Raw genomic sequence first — 19,197 nt, forward strand, 5'->3', positions numbered from 1 at the left:
CTGCCCACAACACACTCTCACTCTCATGTATTGCAACAACAACAGGCGCGCTGCAACGTGACAGCTGATGAACGTGAGCCGAGCGCCTTTGGCATCGGCCAATCAACGAAAGCTTCGCCGTGAATGGGTGGAGTCAACCAATGGGATTCGTGGCTTGCTGCGAGCACAGCCAATTGAATTCCTCGGTGTTTTAGACAGATTGGAAAGCACGTGTACTCGTGTGTGTCTGGAGTCGTGGGGAAACAAATCTCTAGCACACAATTGCAGCGAATGCCAGTGGACTGCAGATGTACGAACGTCGGTTTCATGTTTCACCGATTTAATAACACCAGGAATTTATTCACTTTGTAATACTTTTCGACATAGGGATATTTGTCCTCTCGTTCGGCGGAGCAGTAAGACTCAGAAGGTAAGCCCACCATTTACCAGGAGCTTAACGTTAAATGTGGCATGTTTCTTCTTTTTCGATTGAACCTTTTATACTACGTTACCAATTCTGGTTACAACATTAGATTTTTCCAACAGAAGGTGCTGATTTGCGTGGAATATTGTTCAAATAGCTATTGACCGTTGCACAATAAGCCAAAATAATGAAACTGGTTGAAATGCAAACATCATACCTTATATCATACCATCATAAGTTACTGTGTTTTGCAAGTCTGTTCAATTTGTCCTTTAAGGTTATCCACATTTTTGTTGACATTTTTGTATGCGAGTAAAGTAAAACTGTGACGCATAACGCATTGACCAAACACGGTCTTCTGTGGCTTGACTCACCCAAAAATCTGTTAAATAAAAAAATGAGAGTTGCCTTACTAAGTAAAATGATATAAAAGTGAGAAAAGTGATGCAAACATCCTCTAGTCATGTAATCTGAACTTAAAGGTGTTTAAAGTATCAATACGGATGATTTGTCATGTTGTTGGTTCATTATGCTGACTTACTTCAAATTCCAATGTCATTAAGGTGCAGTAGTTAGTCAACTAAGTTATATTCAGGTAGATTGTGTCTGAAATATTGAATGTTTTGAGGACAAGGTTTTTTTCCATAAATCTTAGTTAGGTCAGGGCAAGTTGTGACAGTTTTGTATGTCATTAATTTATTGATTACAATATATTTTGGACAAACCAGCGGTTTGGTCATTTTGCACTTTATTCTCATAATGTTTGTTGTTTCAGGGACTTTTTTATGCTTCATAATTGTTTTATTGTTTACATTTCGTTGAAAAGCAGATAATATGCTGTGTAATGTTGCTGTTGGGGCATGTTGTCACACGGTCCAACTTGCGGTCAATAAACTATTTTGGTAGCACTTCACAATAAGAAAAAAAATCTAGCTGTTCATGTTAGTTTACAGTGCATTAACTAATGTTTGGAAATTCAACATTTGATTTTAATAATATGTTAGTAAATGTTCAAATAAACATGAACTAAAATTAATAAATGCTGTAGAATTATTGTTAATTCTTAGTTGTAGTTAACTAATGAAACCTTGTTGTAAAGTGTTACCACTTTTTTTTTTTCCTGAGCAAGAACAGACTTTAAGGTTTACTTTATGCCTAAACAGAAACTATAAAATTTTTTAAATTAAAGCTAGAGAAATATTCACTTGAGTAGCATGTGTGACAACTAACGTTAGCCCTCTCTCCAATTCATCATCATCATATGCAAAGAATGCTGTTGTGGATAAGTAGGTTAAGCTTTTACAATTGAACTCCTAATACTAACAAAGCAGGGAAGCTCAATACTATTGTCTAAAAATGAATAATCCGCTGTGGAGTACAAGTACAATTTAATTATGACTTATTTTTATTACTGTAATTGCCAGAGGAGTTCAGTCTGTTCAGGCTAATAGATACTGCCTTTATGCCAATTAGATTGTTGTTTCACAGGCAACTGAAAGTCTGTCCTTCTGGTTTTTACATGTCTTGTACTGTAATACTTGTTTGCAAACTCCTAGGGGTTCATGAAGGAACTGCTGGTGAAATTGTGATAGGAATGTCAATCCCAAAATAAATTAAATAAATTGTATACATATTTTGACTGTTTTAAAATTAAAACAAAAATTCAATATATTAATAATCATTATTTATGAAAATATTAGATACATTTGATCAGAGGGGTTCTGCAGAAAAAAGTTGTCCTGCTTTAGAGTAATCCCAAAGACTAAAGCCCTCAAAATGCCCCAGAGAAAAAAAAAAAAATCTGTTGAGTGTCTCAGGTTCAAGGTGGCATCAGTCACACTAGATTTTAAACATTCAAAACATTTTAGACCCTTCAACTAATGAGAGTGACAGGATATGATTCTGAATTGAATAAATGATAAATGGTAATATTATTCAAAATATACAGTACTCCACTTTCTCATGTTGTATTATATGTATTGGACGAAGAGGTCAATCTAAAGCGCTTGCTTTCAGACTTTATGTTGTTAGTTGAAAGTCGGGTTATGTGAGACTAGATGACAGTTCGGGGAAATATGTGTGATGCATCGCACTGGGGTAACATGATGATGACATTCTTTGCATATCAGAGCAAAAGTGGTTTTGGCTCACATTTTAGTTATCATTTAGTCTGTTACTGGATAGTTTTTTTCTTTCTGTTTCTCTTTAAATTAAAAGTGATGTAGAATTATTTCCTTCTATTCCAGTTTATTGTGCAGTGACAACTATGTCGGTTTCCCCAAAAGTTATATTGTAATTTGAGTGTATCAGTATAATTTTGAGCACCTCAACATTACCTGCTCGAGTGGTCTGTCGAAACACCTGACACCCCACATGAAACCATATGCTTGTGACCTTGTTCCGAGGCTTTGGATAGCTCGGGTCGCACATTTTTCCAGAGTGTCATTTTTTTAATCGTGTTTGCGTTTAGTACATGCGTTACTGTAAAATGACATCATGGGGCTTCTCTGTGCCAAAGCGCACATATTCAACTAACTTTGAATATGTCATCTTTATTGAATATATAATCTTTGTTGTTGTTTTTCATTATCAGTCAAACATAAATAGTTGAATAAAAAGCTGCAAAAATAAGTCAAAGTGCAAGTTGACTTATTGAACTGTTGTATAAAATCGTTTTTATGATATCACGTAATCTGACTCGGGTGATCTTACTCGTTGTTCTGTTAAATCCATGAATTAAATAAACCATACAAAAAATACCAATAAAATATGTTCCGGAAGCAGTTTTTTTTCCGGATAGCACTGTTTTGAGCAAGTGGTACTCACTGCAAAGTCAAATGACGACCAGCTCCTCCTCTCTTGAGCTCTAAGGGGGTGGAGGGGGAGGGACAGAGTTTGGATATTCTAGCTCCACCCATTAGGCCCAGATTACATTCGCATGACGCTCCTCCTCGCTGGAGCTGTCTAGTGGAGCGTGCACGAGCACGAGTCGCTGGGACAGGCAGAGCGCGCGCGGACACGCAGTGGATCTCGACTGTAATGGAAGAGAGATGCTGCAGTGTTTGTCTCGTTCAGTAGAAAGTACAGAACGAATAGAGGGTGAACTGTTAGTATATTCGTTGGATTGAGAGCGTCTGATTAAAACGTATCCAGTCTCTCCACACTTTAATTTGTGCACGTCTGCATTCACACGTTTGTTCATGCTCAGCGCAGAACAAAAATTATGACGCATCATGTTTTGAAGATTAGCGCAGATTACGTTTTCATCTTGATTATCGGTCGAGTTTTTTCCCCCGTCTTTTTTTCGATTAAGTTGTATGATCAGGAACCTGGATCCCTGTGAGACAACAGCTCTCATTAATGTAATACTTCGGTATATTTTTAAATAAAAAATGTACACAAACTCTTGCTCTCCCCCTTAATCCACTGATTTTCCGTTTAGACATTTACTACAGAAAATATTCTTAACTGTTTTATAAATGCTCTTTATGTAGGACTATTTTCTAACATCTCCAACCTCCATTACACATATAATTGTAGGATGCAGAAGAGAGTATTTGATGATGCTTTGTGGTTTAAGATCTAGTCGGACATCCACTTGGTGGTTCATTTTATAGTTTATATGCATGATGCAGCTTTCTGTTTCTTTGCTGAACATGGGCAACAAGTATAAACAGGTGCAGAACAGGTGTCATAAGTGCGTATGCATGTGCAGGAGAACGCCCACACAAACAAATTAATTCCAAACAAACAGCCCTGATCTGGCCCAGAAAAAAGAAACACATGGTATGTCAGACTCTGTCTTAAGAAAAGCAGCATCTGTGGCCATTTGACGTCTGTGAAGATAAGTTTGTTTTCTTGCTCCATGTGAATATGGCATCTTGATATAATTGTTTGTGTCCATTGTTCACTGTGTTTGAGTGACACTCCTTAACATTAAGACACTTACCTCTTAGTATGTCGAAGTTGCTTAATAATAATAAATTACAATTTTAACAGGACACATTTCTCTGAAAATGTAGATCAGTTTTTTTGTGCGCCTAGTTCTTTCAGAAACGGCCGTTTCACTTCCTCCATTCAGCTGCCTCATGATTTGAACATTTGACATTCTGTTAATGACCGGGATTAATTGCAAGGCATTTGCGTTTAAACACCTTTACACTTGTTGTTCTCTTGGCAATGACGTGGGCTAAAAGGTTCATGCTGATCAAAGCTGTTCAACTGCTCTTAATCCATGTCTGGTAAACCATTTAAATTAAGTGAATTATATATAGTTCAGTAACAGTTTCATGCGTCAAAGAATCTCTTAAGTATGTCCATAAATTCTAACAAAGAATTTTGATATATGATATATGAAACAACTGATTAGAGATCTTATAATATTAGATATTAATAAACAGGGCTTTGGTAGTTTTAAGGTCAGCCAAATAAAAGCAAATGGGTAGATATATTTTACTGTATAAATAAATTGTGCATCTTCAAACTGGGCTTCTATATTTGAGCTTCATAGTCATACAAAGAACAGCATTTCCTAACATTACTAATTTTAGTGCCACTGGCTACTTTTCATTGTGTATTTATACTTTACCACACAGTTAATGTGCCTTAGAATAACTGATTGGCTTAGAATTAGTTTCTAGTTTCTGGCTACATGCTCAATTTTTAGTGTCACTTCCCTTGCTTGCTGTTTGCAGTAAATTTAGAATGTGTACGTCTAAACTCAGTAGCTCCGGAAATGGAATCGGAACATTAGAGGGATGATGACGGTAACAATCCCAGAGAGGAAGCACAAAAGACTCTGGCAGAACACAGACGACACAGGATCTATGTGAAACAAAAAGACATCTGGACTACTGTGTATATATATATATATATATATATATTATATATATATACAGTAGTCGAGATGTCTTTTTGTGTTTCACATAGATCCTTGTTTTGCTCCCCATAGATGGTAAATGCAAAAGACAAAACAAGCTTGCGTAGTTGAAGGTTGAGAGTGGATGTGTGGATCTAGAAAGTAGTCTTGGTTACCAAGGAGACCAGAAAAGGTTTCTGTAGTGGCCAACAGGGAATATCTGGGCTCTCATGTGCAGGAAAATAGCTAATTTACCTGGTTGAAAAACAAAAACACCCCTAAATACAGCACTTCCTGTTAAAAGACCAGGCTGTTCACCAATAATATTTTTTATTAGATATAATGGGACTACCTAATTGTAGATGACTAACCAGCTCAGTATGTCTCTTTGTCCAAATGTTTCAGACTGACGCACACTTACCTTTTCTTTTGCTCCTTTTTCCTGGCAGTTGTCTTTCGAGAAGAGATAAAGTGACACAGAGGGCATAGAGAAGAAGACTGGCCGAATAGACAGAACCCATTTCCCAGCGGCTGTTTTTGGCACTTTCTCTCGCATTTTCACACTCCGTCTGGCTCTGTGGTAGCAGCCAAGTCTGTTTCATAACAACCAGTTCTGTCTGTTTTTCTGAGATGAGCAACGTTTTCTGCCGTTAACAAGCTATTTTGAACCGCTTCCAGAGGAGAAAAGGATCAACGGACGGGGTGCAGAGACACCTGGATATACCATGATTCTTGTTTGCGGGACAAATCTGTGAAGAGTATTTGCATCAAAATGATTTCCCACTGTAGTTCAAGCAGTCCAACATAGTGAACTTTTTAAAAACTCTTTAATCTATTATCAGGTGAATCTCATCACCTTGGCAATTGCCTATTCGTACAGTATTATTATGAGCGATGATAACTCCGACTCCGCGCCCAGCAATGATTCAGCTAGAGGAGCAAGAGTAGAGAAAAAGGCAGGGCTTGAAAACAGATCCTGCTGCATGAGTGAGAGCTCTCCCTCATCGAATCCGGTGAATAGCGAGACAGGGTCATCTCCGGGAGGGCTATCTGATGCCAAGAGATCCCCAGGTGGCAACCGTGGGACAAATTCCGATGATACGGATGGACTATCAAGTGGAAATGACTCTGGGGAGAGGGAAAGTGAAGGAGGGATGGAGAGAGGGAGCGGATCCAGAGGGAGGCAGTCAAACCGAAGTTATCAGAGTTCCTCCAGTCAGAACGGAAAAGACTCGGCCATGGGTCTGGAGACTACGGAGAGCAACAAGAGGTGAGCGAGAGAAAATCTTTAGAAAGTCTTCTTAAGCCATACGATAGCTTTGTGTGATGAAATGCCTGAAATTTAAGTTATTTATTGACTACTAATCTCTCCTATGCTGCAATTCTCAAATCGAATATGACATCTAAGGATTGATGATGTTAATGTTCATTCTCTGAAATCAAGTCAATACATTTTGGGTTGTTCCTCACATGGAGATAGCACTATAGCACACCAATCACCTTTCTTATACATTTCTATACAAATTCTAAATGCGACACTTGTTTTTGATCTCTTCTCCCTCAGCTCAAACTCTCACAGCTCTTCTCCACCCAGCAGCTCTCTGGCTTACAGCTTGCTGAGCGCCAGCTCCGAGCAAGATCCGCCGTCCACCAGCGGCTGCAGCAGTAATCAGTCCGCTCGTGTCCAGACACAGAAAGAGCTGATGAGAGCCCTGAATGAGCTGAAGATCCGTCTGCCACCAGAGAGGAAGATGAAGGGACGCTCCAGCACCCTTAATGCCCTCAAATACGCCCTCAGCTGTGTCAGACAAGTCAGAGGTGAGCGGGAATTTCACATGTAGGTTTTTATGTCTTGCAGGAAAGGCAACAGACTGAAATGAGCCCAATATAGTAACATTGGTTCAACCAATGGCACGAGTTTTGGTTGGGACTCTCTTTGTCTAAACAATGAAAGATGAGGGACATATTTAGGTAAAGTAAAAAAAATAAAAAATAATCACAATATTTGTTTGGTGCCACTAGAAGCACAGGTTTTGCACACTTCACCGGTAACAGAATTTGTGCATCCATTGATGTATTTAAAGGTTTTCTTTTTTTGCTTTGAATCTTGCAGCCAACCAGGAGTATTATCACCAGTGGAATGTTGAGGAGTGTCATGGCTGTAGTCTCGACCTCTCCACCTTCACTGTAGAAGAACTGGACAACATCACCTCTGAATACACACTCAAAAATACAGTACGTTGACTCGCACACAAGCCCATTTCTTTCTCCTGTAGTAATACTGTATTTGAATATTGTTGTTTGAAAAGTAGTGTTAGCTGACAAATGTTTGTGGATGTACGGCTTTTTATTTCCGCCAACAACAATGATGAAAAGATGCGAGTCAAAGAAGTGTCATAGTAATCCAGATAGCAAAAGGATTTTGACGCTTTTTTTGTTCTTTTTTTGTGCAGGACACATTTTCCATGGCGGTGTCTTTCCTGTCAGGGAAGGTTGTGTACATCTCACCGCAGGGATCATCTCTTCTGCGCAGTAAGCCAGAGAAGCTGCACGGGGTTTTGTTTTCAGAGCTGCTCGCCCCCCAAGATGTGAGCACCTTCTACAGCAACACCGCACCCTGCAGGCTGCCATCATGGGCCTCCTGCATCGGCTCTGGTATGTTTGTGTGAGGTGTATTTTGGTTGTGTTAGGGCAGGTTGACAACCAGAAAGGGTTACAATGGTTTTGATCTTAAAGGAATAGTTCACCCAAAAATGAACATTCTGTCATCATTTTCTCACCCTCATGACATTTCCAACCTAAGACTTTCATTCAGATGTATGCCGATATAATTTGTGCCATGTACTGTAGGTTATCTATTGAAAAAGGACTACCGAGATCAGTTATGGTCACGCTATACAAATGAAGTTTAAGGCAATAAACAGTTCTCTCTTTCCCTTTCTTTTGACTGTAGCCTCTCCACCAGCTGACTGCACCCAAGAGAAGTCCATGTTTTGTCGCATCAGTGGAGACGTCTCATCCAGTGGTGATGTAAAGTACTACCCGTTCAGACTGACCCCCTACCTGCTCACGCTCCGAGACTCTGACATGGCTTACCCTCAACCCTGCTGTCTGCTTATTGCAGAGAGAGTACACTCGGGATATGAGGGTACGTTTTTTTTTGTTTAAAACGCATCAGTTTTTCTCCACGTTTTGATGGAACTTGATGGAAAAATAAACTCGCTTTCTCTCATTCCCTCTTTCAGCCCCTCGCATTCCTCCGGATAAGAGGATATTCACTACCAGTCACACCCCCAGCTGTCTCTTTCAGGAGGTGGATGAGCGGGCAGTTCCTCTTTTAGGGTACCTGCCTCAGGACCTGGTGGGAACCCCAGTCCTGCTGTACCTCCATCCAGAGGACAGGCCCATTATGGTGGCCATCCATAAGAAGAGTGAGTCACTCTCCCTTTCTCTCTCTAACCTCTGTCCATTTCTTTTCTTTAATGCGAGCGGTAAGGCACAACTTTCACTTTCTCTCTCAGTTCTCCAGTTTGCAGGGCAGCCGTTTGAACACTCACCCTTGCGGATGTGTGCACGTAACGGAGAGTATCTGACCATAGACACCTCTTGGTCCTCCTTTATTAACCCCTGGAGCAGGAAAGTGGCCTTCATTGTTGGACGCCACAAAGTCAGAACGTAAGTATTCATGGATATGAGTTCACACAAGACCCAAATTAACAGTTAGAAACCCTTGCTATTTAATTTATCGTGACATCAGTGAATCAAAGATGAGTGATCTTTTTATCTAATATTTATGAACACTACCATTCAAAAGTTTTGGGTTTGCTCCTGAAAGAAGTCACTCATGCTCACCAAGGCTGCATTCATGTGATCAAAAACAGTAAAAAGAGTACTTAGAAAATTATTCTAAATTGTAATAATATTTTACAATTTAAATTTATTTAACAATAAATTACAGTTTATTCCTAATAATAATTATAATATGCTAATATTTGGTGCTCAAAAATATTTCTTAATTTTATTTTTATCACAGTTGAAATATATAATAAATATATATATATATATATATATATATATCCATCTGTGCACACTTCTATAGACATGCGCACAGCCCAAACACACAGACATACACACGTAATTCCTCAGTCCCATACCTCCCACACATACCATATGTAATATGTGCACAGTCAATCACAGTCATCAGCACATGCTCTTTTATGCATACACTGACAGATTTTTCATGAGCTCAATATGTCCTAAGGACCATTTCTTTTCTCCCAGCATGCAGACTCACAGGGCTTCAAGCTGCTACACACACACATACATGTACACCTGTACAACTGTAGCCTTTTGGAGAAATGATTCAAACTAACAAACATATTGTATTTCTTTACTGTACGATGTACATCCACACATTTACCTCTTGATTCTTTCTGTCCAGCTCTCCACTGAATGAGGATGTCTTTACGCCGCCGAGGGGTCAGGAGGAGCGGACCCTGTCCCCAGACATACCTCAGCTCAGTGAGCAGATCCACAGGCTTCTGGTGCAGCCCGTCCACAACGGCAGCTCTCAGGGCTACAGCAGCCTGGCCAGCAATGGATCCCACGAGCACCAGCCCAGTGCCACCTCCTCATCAGAAAGCAGTGGGCCGTGTCTAAAGGACCCCTCGCAGTTCCACAAACCAGTAAGTGTTTAGAGACCGAAGCCTTAAAACTGTATGTGGCCTAAAACGAAGACTGCACATGAATTGTAAGCAGTAACAGGCAGTCATATAGCTTTACTTCTAAATTGGAACTGTTCATATAAATGAAAGGAAGGCCAGAGATTGATAGCAAAGGTTTAAATGAAATGAACTGCATTTTTAAACAGATGACCTTCCAGCAAATCTGCAAAGATGTTCACATGGTGAAGGCCAGCGGACAACAAGTCTTCATTGAATCCCGCAACCGACCTCCTCCTAAAAAACACACCACCGCAGGTACACAAACACATAAAGTTTATTTTGAAGCCATAATTTCATTCGTAGTTTAATTTATTTTCTTTTTTTAAGATTGTTTGTCTAAAGATGTTCTCTGTGTCTGGAAAACAGGTGCTTTGAAAGCAGTTGAAGCGGCACAGCTGGGCAGCAGACTCTGTCCTAGTGCTGCTCCACCCTCCAAGAGCTCCGCACCCTCCCTGATCGTCCCGAAGGAGCCGCCCTCCACCTACTCTTATCAGCAAATCAACTGCTTGGATAGTATCATAAGGTTTGTGTTTCAGATCATTAAAAGCACTGACTTTATCACACATTATCACTGAATATGTGTTATTAATTGCAGACTAATCAATCATATTAGTGTAGAGAGAGCATCTCTTGTGACATATCTGCATGTAAATATAGGCATTGTGATAGTAATCCAGTGGCAGGTCCTGGACTCAGCATTTTGTTTGGTTCATCAGGTATCTGGACAGCTGTAACATCCCGAACACGGTGAAGAGGAAGTGTGGCTCCTCTTCCTGCACTGCCTCCTCCACATCTGATGATGACAAACAGCAGGACGCTCCACGCAATGCTAAAGGTGGGTACTGCAATGATAAACTAATTCAGAACAGTACTAATGTGTTTCAGTGGTAGTTACATGTCTTAGTTGTATGCAGTATATTGTGCAACACCTCTACCATTCAAATTTGACTGTTACCACAGCAAAACTGAAATGCCAGGTTTGAGCAAACTTATTTTATTTAAAGGTTTGCATTAATATTAACAGGTTAAATGGGAACAATGGCATGTAAATAAGTGCTCGCCATGTTTTTTTTTTTTTGCTGAGCTTGTAAGCATTCGGCAAACTAATGAATACTACTATGTAGATGGTTTGACTCATGAATGTTAATTATGTAATGTATCATTTGGACAGTAGGCATCATTTATTTTATTGAAGGGAAAACTTTACAATAATATTCATGAGCTAGGCTTTCTCCATAGATTGACAGGATTCATAAATCCACCATAATCCAAACACATTTATTTGCTAATTCTGATTAAATAAAAAAGTTTACGTACAGTTAATATACTGTACATACAGATGATTATGCAAATGGTAGTGTTTGCATTAGTATACCACTAAATTTGCGTGACATTTTGAATTATACACTACTGATCAAAAGTTTGGTTTGTACGATTTTTTTTATTATTATTAATTAATTGTTTCTTTGAACTTTCTATTCATTAAAGAATCCTGAAATTGTTTATATAATTAAAATATTCATCAGCACGACTGTTTCCAACATTGATAATAATAAGAAATGTTTCTTGAGCAGAAAATCAGCATATTAGAATAATTTTTGAAGGATCATGTGACACTGAAGACTGGAGTAATGATGCTGAATATTCAGCTTTGCCATCACAGGAATAAATTACATTTTAAAATATATTAAAATGAGATTTTTTACTGAATTTTGAGTATAAGAGACTTCTTTCAGAAACAGACCCCAAACTTTTGAACGGTGGTGTATATAGCTTAAGATATGCTGTGTATTAACAGATACTTATACCTGCAGGTCCATCTGTGTCTCTGGTAAAGGAGAGTGCATTGTTACCCCCACTGGCCATGCACAGTAAAGCGGAAAGTGTTGCGTCTGTCACCTCCCAGTGTAGTTTCAGCAGCACCATCGTCCATGTGGGAGACAAAAAACCTCCCGAGTCAGGTGGGCAAATGTCAAGTCAAGTCAAGTGATCTTTATTTATTTAGCACTTAATACAATACAGATTGTTTCAAAGCAGCTTTACCGTGATAACCGGGAAAATAATGATCATTGATGCAAACAGAATTCAATATTGCTGTAAAGCAGGTCTAAAAAGAAAATAGTGTCATTGTTCAGCTGAGGACAGTACAGTGTTGATTCAGTTCAGTTCAATAACTGTGTAAAGATCATCAAATATGGAATGAGTTCAATTTAGCTCAAAGCAGCTCTGCAGGAAAGAGTGATGTCAACATCCAGCTCAGTTCAGTTTTCATCCAATAGGGTCAGTGCAGTCAAATTAGGGGTGTGGGATATCGAACGATTAAAATGTCTCCATGATCTGCCTTTGAAGAGAGATCTTATGATCGTGCTACAGTGCATTCTGTCAGTTGCAGTTCTGGTGCCGCCGTCCCAACATAATGTTCAACGCGTACGTATATTCACATTTGGTCCTAAAGTGACAGCAGCCTAATATACCTAATAAATAAAAATGTATGATTAATGTTAATCAAACAACAAAATACAAAGAGAAAATCAGTGTTTATTTAATTCATACAGTGAGGTCTATGTAGTGTTTTATTTTTGTTTGTTTGTTTTTTATTCAATTTCTTACTTGAATGCTACTGTTAAATACACCTACTGTATCTGAAAATATTAAAGCGCTCTTTCTATTTAATTTGTATCTTACGTTGTATTTGTCCTATTATTTGTAATTTGCATCTTTGTTCTTATTTTTCATGAAGTTAAAAATACTAATACGATTTTGGTCATATCGCCTCCCGCTTCTTTGGCCTAAATGGTCTGTCATTTCTTTTTTCTGTTGTTACTTTGTAAGGCTACATTTTTAAAATAGGGAAATTAGTTTGGCTGTACTGCTCATTAACTTGCAAAACAGTCTTAAAAACCAAAATGAACCAAAAAAAATCATAAGATCGTGATCCTGTCTGAAAAAAATCGTGATATGATATTTTGCCCCATCAATAATATTATCAAATCAATAATATTGCTGAATATTAAGTGTCCCTAACTAAGCAGGCCAAAGGTGACAGAATGAAGAAGAAGAAAAAAAAAAAAACATGCTCAGTTGGGGGGCAATTGGATTGGAGTTGAAGCTGGCCTTAGGGTCTGTGCAAAGGACTTGTTTGGTTCTTGTGGTCTTTACTAAGGGTCTGTGCCGTTGGCTGTCGGGCCGACGAGGTATTGGCAGGGGATCGGTCTCTAGGGCCCGTCTAGTTGTCATGGTCTCCGTTGACATTCAGGGCTGCATTGTGGTCATCTCTAGGTGCAGGTCTACCATGTGGTCTGGATACGGACCGGATCCGGCTGACTGGGATAGGAATGAGACAAACAGACCAATATTAGCATAGATGCCATTCCTCTTACAATGTAACTAGTACATTGGATGTTATAGGAAGTGTTCCTGGTTTTGGTTGGCCTAATTTATGCAGCCTAACAATCCTTTAACAGATTTGAATTATAGAAATGTGATAGTGTGTTATGTGTATGTCAGGTTAAAAGGGTTGGGTCTTTTATCTAGATTTAAACTGACTGTGTGTCTGCCTCCCAATTCCCAAACAACGCTAGGAAGACTGTTGCAGAGTTTTGTGGCTAAATAGGAAAAGGATCTACCACCCGCAGTCTATTTTGATATTCTAGGTATTACCAACTGGCCAGAATTATGAGACAGCAGTGGATGTGAAGGACTATAAAGCGATAGGAGCTCGCTCAAGTACTGAGGAGCTAAACTACTTAGGGCTTTATAAGTGTTTATAAGTTGATAGTGTGTCTGTAACAAAAAAACAATCATGATGTCAAAAAACATGAAAGAAATTCAGTTTTCAATTGTTATATCTTATTTTGTCAAACACGTCTCTTTTTTTGTTCTTGTGGTTGTTCCTTGAAACCGAGTTTCTTTTATAGTATCCACACTTCACGTTTTTCTGTTTTTTCCTCATTACCACAGATATCGTAATGGAGGAAGCCCCTCCCACTCCGAATGCTGCTGCCACTCAACCACAAGCCCCTCCCACAGCCACACCTACTCTGCCCCCTAGTCCTGCTCCTGATAGGGATGCAGGAAGAAGAGGAGGTCTAGGAGGAGCAGGAGGAGAAAGGTTGGGTCTCACGAAAGAAGTCCTGTCGGCTCACACACAGCAAGAGGAGCATAACTTCATGTACCGCTTCAGAGACTTGAGCGAACTCAGAGTGTTTGACCCAGCCTCGGCTTTGCGCCAGCAAGCGACCACACCCCTAGCAAGAGGTGAGGACATACATAATATAAAACACAAAAGCAACACACGTTATTACACAGAATTATTCTTCATTTATTACATGGCTCTCTGAAATGCTTGATTCTGATTGGTCAGTCGTGACACTCTGAGGTCAGTTATTCCGTGATAATGACCATCAATAGCTATGATGTAATAATCTGGTGCCATCTTGTGCCTCGATTATCAACTGTATTTACTGTAAAATGAAATCAGGGGACTTCAGTGTTAATGGTAGGCCTATATAGTAATATTGTTGATGTGTTCGTCTTGTTGGCTAGAACGATTGTTTTGCACACCTTAAAGGATTACAAGATAATAAACAGAACGATTTTAAAATGGTTTCTTCTAAAATCAATATTTCATGTCCACATCATTATTTAATAAGTCTTACGGCTGTACATTATCCCTTAAATGATAGCTGTGATTTTCGTTCGTTTAGGCTCAAAGCTGCTTGCGCTTAATGTGCTAATAAAATATTTCAGCTCAAATCAAAATTTCATGTCTTATTTACTTCTGTGGCAAATAGCCATGTAATGGTTGGGATAATGTACATATGTAAATCTAATGTTCAACTGGCTGGATATACATTACCTTACTTATCTTTTTTTCTTGATTTTTAGGTGTGCGCAGCTCTCGGGATTACCCAGCAGCAGGTAGCACTGGGCGTAGACGCGGTCGAGGAGGCAAAAGACTGAAGCACCAGGAATCTTCAGAGCACACGAGGTCCCGTAGCCCAGCCGGCCAAATAAGAGGCCTCCGTCCTGGGGTTCCAGCTTTGGACAGGCCCTCTAATTCCTCCATACCCATGGGACCTGTAGCCAGTTCCTCTTCCTGGCCCACGTCAGGTTCACAAGCTAGCGCTCACTCTGTCCCGTACCCTCCCGGCGTCCTTCCATTATTTCCTGTCTATCCCCCCTTCTCCCATCCCGTCTCAGACCCCAGCATACAGGCGGGGCTACGCTTCCCCCTTCAGAACTCGCAGTTGCCGATGCAGATGGCGGGGGCTCCTATGGTGCCCCCGATGATGGCATTGGTATTTCCCAACTACATGTTTCCTCAGCCCTTCTACAGCCCAAACCCGGCTTTCCCTTTCCCCGCTGCCAACATGACGTCCCCTGCTCCCTGTCAGATTCCGACTCCAGTCCCACGCGCCCTCTCTCGCTCCAGCACCCCTCATTCCATCAGCCAAAGAGAGGCCGGCGCTGAGAGAGAAGGAGCAGAGTCTCCGCTCTTTCAGTCCAGATGCTCCTCACCCTTAAATCTGCTGCAGCTGGAGGAGTCGCCAAGCAACCGGTTAGAGGTAGCATCAGCTTTGGCGTCAGTGCAACAGACCACATCTCCTATGGTGGGACAGGGAGGTGGAACAGGAGGAGGACAGAACCCCTCTAATCAGAGAGGTTTAGCGTTGGATTCAAAAGAAAATGAAAATGTAAGAAAATGCAATAATATGCCTTACAAAGGTTTTACAGATAACATGCTTTTTTTTAGTGGTCAATGCCAATAACTTTACTTTTTTAATCTACTTTTTTTATTTAGATTTCTGATATCACAGTGATATTCAGGAGCAACTTATTTACTAATAGAATATCAGCACGGTGACTTAAAATGGTAAATTATTGTCTTTTGCAGGGTGAACAAAATGATTCCAATCAAGACGCCATGTCCACCTCCAGTGATCTGCTGGACCTGCTGTTACAGGAGGACTCTCGCTCAGGCACTGGCTCAGCCGCCTCAGGCTCAAGGTCATCAGGCACAGGCTTCTCTGGGTCCTCTGGATCAGGGTCCAATGGCTGCAGCTCTTCTGGAAGTGGAACTAGTGAGTGCTTGATGATATCTTCAATATATTGTATAAATAATGATATAAATGGTTAAATAATTTTAGGTGACTAGAGTGTTACTTTGTATGAAGGAACTGAATGTCATTCAGCACAGCCGTTTTTACTTGTTGAGAAGTGTCAGTTGAGTTAAATAACTTCTCTTTTGTGTTGACTTAACAGGAAGCAGTCAGAGCAGCAATACAAGCAAGTACTTTGGTAGTGTGGACTCATCCGAAAACAGCCATTCCCGCAAGCAGACAGCAGAGGGGGATGGAGAGGCACAGTTCATCAAATGTGTCCTACAAGATCCCATCTGGCTCCTCATGGCCAACACGGATGAAAAGACTATGATGACCTACCAGCTGCCCATCCGGTAAACTATAAAATACTTTGTAGGTTTCAGTACATCACTAGGGTTGGGAATTGAGAGCCGGATTAGTAGTTGCATTTAAAAATATATATTTTTTTATTACTATGTTTTTTTTTTTGTTTTTTTTTGCTTGTTTTTTTTTTTGCTTTGTTGTTTGACTTTTTCTTTTCTTTTTTTTTGTTTGTTACATATGCGGGGTACATAGCATGCCTTGCAAATTCTGCATTTATTCTTTCGCAAAAATGACTAAAAAGAATCATTAAAGAAACAGAATCATTATCTCTAGTCAAATCATATCCAGAATCCGATTCCCATCCCTACAACACAATTACTGATTTGTGATTATATCAAACATACATTTTGATGCACCTCATTCTGATGCGAATAGCTTTACTATGCTACCACCCCATAAACAATTACTACTCACCCACTTGTAAAAGGCTGATACAACCAGTAAATGACCCAGTAAATGTGTTTTGCAACAGAGACAGAGATTCTGTGTTGAAAGCGGACCGTGCTGCTCTGAGAGCCATGCAGAAACAGCAGCCTCGCTTCACTGAAGAGCAGAAGAGCGAATTGAGTCAAGTTCACCCTTGGATCCGCACTGGACGCGTGCCTCGTGCTCTCAACATTTCTGTGAGTTTAAATCTCTCAGACAATAACGGCCACCCAATACACCACTAAACACTGAGTCTTGATTGTTTTATTTATATGCTATGTGTTTCTCAGGCATGTGTGGGCTGCAAGTCCTCTCCTTCGGTGCCCTCTGCGACCCCCTTCGATGTGGAGATCCACGAAATGGAGTTCTGCAGTGTTTTAGAGTGCAGTGCTGAGAAACACACCCAAGCAGACACGGCCATGGAGAAGAGCGAGGCTGAGGGAGAAGATGAGTCATGCAAAGACCAGGAGGTTGAGAATGATAGGACTATTATGACGTCACAAATCAATGACCAAGAAATGATGATAGAAGAACAAGGAGTAACCTCACAGATCGAGGAGGAAATGGGTGCCTCACTTTCACAGATGACACACTAAAGACACTGAGCCAGTGCAATACTGATGACATCGTTTGTGTACTCATTAAATTATCCAGTTTTATTTATTTCTATATAGAAATGCTAATTAGCCAGGAAGGCTGGCAGATGATGAATGTAAAGCAAAATTGCTTTGTTGAAAGACTGTGATATCTCAAATTAAGGATATTTTGGTTATTGCAAAGAGGTTATGATCTGTTGGCAGTCGGTATTTGGCAGGAAGTAAGGGATACTTGGCTTTAGACCACTCTGGATTTGACCTCAAGACACCACCTGTTTAATTCCAGTTCTAGTGACCTGCAAAACCCCATTTTGTGGAGTGTTACACAACTATTTCAAATGTTAACGGACGTTCAGACCAAGGATGATAACTATAATGCTTCTACAACTATGATGTTTTAATAATCGAATTCTTTCCAGACGATGAACGATAAAAACATTGACTTATTAGTTATTGTCCGTTGATGTGGACCTTGATATTGTTATCGTTATAATCCTTGGTGTGAACGGGTCTTTAAACTCTGGTGTTAAGTTGATTTAGGTCTGTTTTTAGACAGGAGAACAGATTCACTGCCTTTGAGGACGGTCTAACTGTTTCTCACCTTGTGAATTTTTACATTTCCCAAACGTTATGGAAATGTTATTGCAATTTTTTTACAGGTATATACAGAGTAGGATTTTTTGACCAAATTTACAGTTTTTATTTTGATCATTCTGTATATTTTTTTTATACATTATTGGTGCAAAATTGTTAATGTTAAAGCTTGGAGGAATTGTATGAAATGTATTGCGACTTGGTTACAGTTGTTACAGTTCATCTTCACCACTACTTCAGATTTAGATGTCACTACAATAATCATGGCTACCGTGAACTTTCAAGGAGTATTTGTAGCTCAAAGCATCATCTTGTAAAGTAGCACTTAGCAAAGGGAAGCTTCAGAGGTCACAGCCAGAAAAAGCTGCCACACGTTGCTGGGTCGAAAGAGAGGAGGCTTTTGATGGTGTTATATTTGAACTGTACCATCAAAGAGGAATGAGTTTTAAAGGGATAGTTTTCCACAGAAGAAAGTAAGTCATAAAGGTTTAAAACAACATGAGGGTGATTAATTGATGACACAATTTTCTTTTTTTGGATAAACTGTCCCTGTAAGGTATGAGTGAAAATTGTGTTGGAAATCAGTCTGATGAATTCCGTTTTACCTTTTCCAGTCCGTTTCAGTCATGTGCTATTTGACTTCCAGTTGTCTTGGAACAGTTTGTAAGTATTTTGTGTATTTCTTTTATATATGAAAACAAATAAAAAAGAATATGGTTCTCACTTTTGTGGTCTGCAGAATTCCATGAATTTAAACCGGGAATTATAAGAATATACAATGATTGAAAAGCACACTGTATGCTTTGGATAAGGAAGAGGGAATTCAAATAAGCAGTTTTCATACCAAACCACAGGCCTTTAGTAGACAAGAATGTCCACGGAGCAAACAAAAACACAAATGGAGGTTTTTCCAGGCATAAACAAAAGCCCCCCAAAACTCACTTATTTAAGTGTTTGTTATTTGTTTGTGTGTGATGCACACAAATAAGCTGATGATTATTGTACAGAGCTATACGAGAGTTATAAAAAGGAATTTTATATAAAAAGGACTTAATAACATGTTTGCTTTTGCCAGTGCCCTGGTAAGAAAGTTTGGCTTGACTTGCATTCTTTCCCTGCACCGCAGTGT

The 19,197-nt window shown here is 39.7% G+C and overlaps 1 protein-coding gene across 2 annotated transcripts; it reads left to right on the forward strand.

The window, feature by feature from the left end:
* Window positions 1-204: 204 nt before the first annotated feature.
* On the forward strand, window positions 205-17,811 carry per1b (period circadian clock 1b). 2 transcript variants are annotated; one of them, XM_056258925.1, is made up of 19 exons: window positions 205-409; window positions 5,711-6,531; window positions 6,859-7,079; window positions 7,375-7,496; window positions 7,715-7,916; window positions 8,215-8,409; window positions 8,507-8,692; window positions 8,783-8,936; window positions 9,703-9,946; window positions 10,132-10,240; window positions 10,352-10,508; window positions 10,702-10,820; window positions 11,800-11,946; window positions 13,946-14,242; window positions 14,873-15,681; window positions 15,882-16,068; window positions 16,250-16,442; window positions 16,925-17,075; window positions 17,169-17,811. In XM_056258925.1, the coding sequence occupies exons 2-19, from the start codon at window positions 6,149-6,151 to the stop codon at window positions 17,472-17,474; spliced, it is 4,182 nt and encodes a 1,393-aa protein (XP_056114900.1). In that variant the 5' UTR covers window positions 205-409; window positions 5,711-6,148; the 3' UTR covers window positions 17,475-17,811. The 2 variants fall into 2 exon arrangements, with proteins under 2 accessions (XP_056114900.1, XP_056114899.1); XM_056258924.1 differs by having other exon boundaries at window positions 206-409; window positions 6,826-7,079.
* Window positions 17,812-19,197: the final 1,386 nt, after the last annotated feature.

The sequence above is a fragment of the Rhinichthys klamathensis genome, unplaced genomic scaffold (assembly GCF_029890125.1).
Source record: "Rhinichthys klamathensis goyatoka isolate OS25496 unplaced genomic scaffold, OSU_Roscu_1.1 h1tg000161l_1, whole genome shotgun sequence".
Taxonomy (NCBI): Eukaryota; Metazoa; Chordata; class Actinopteri; order Cypriniformes; family Leuciscidae; genus Rhinichthys; species Rhinichthys klamathensis.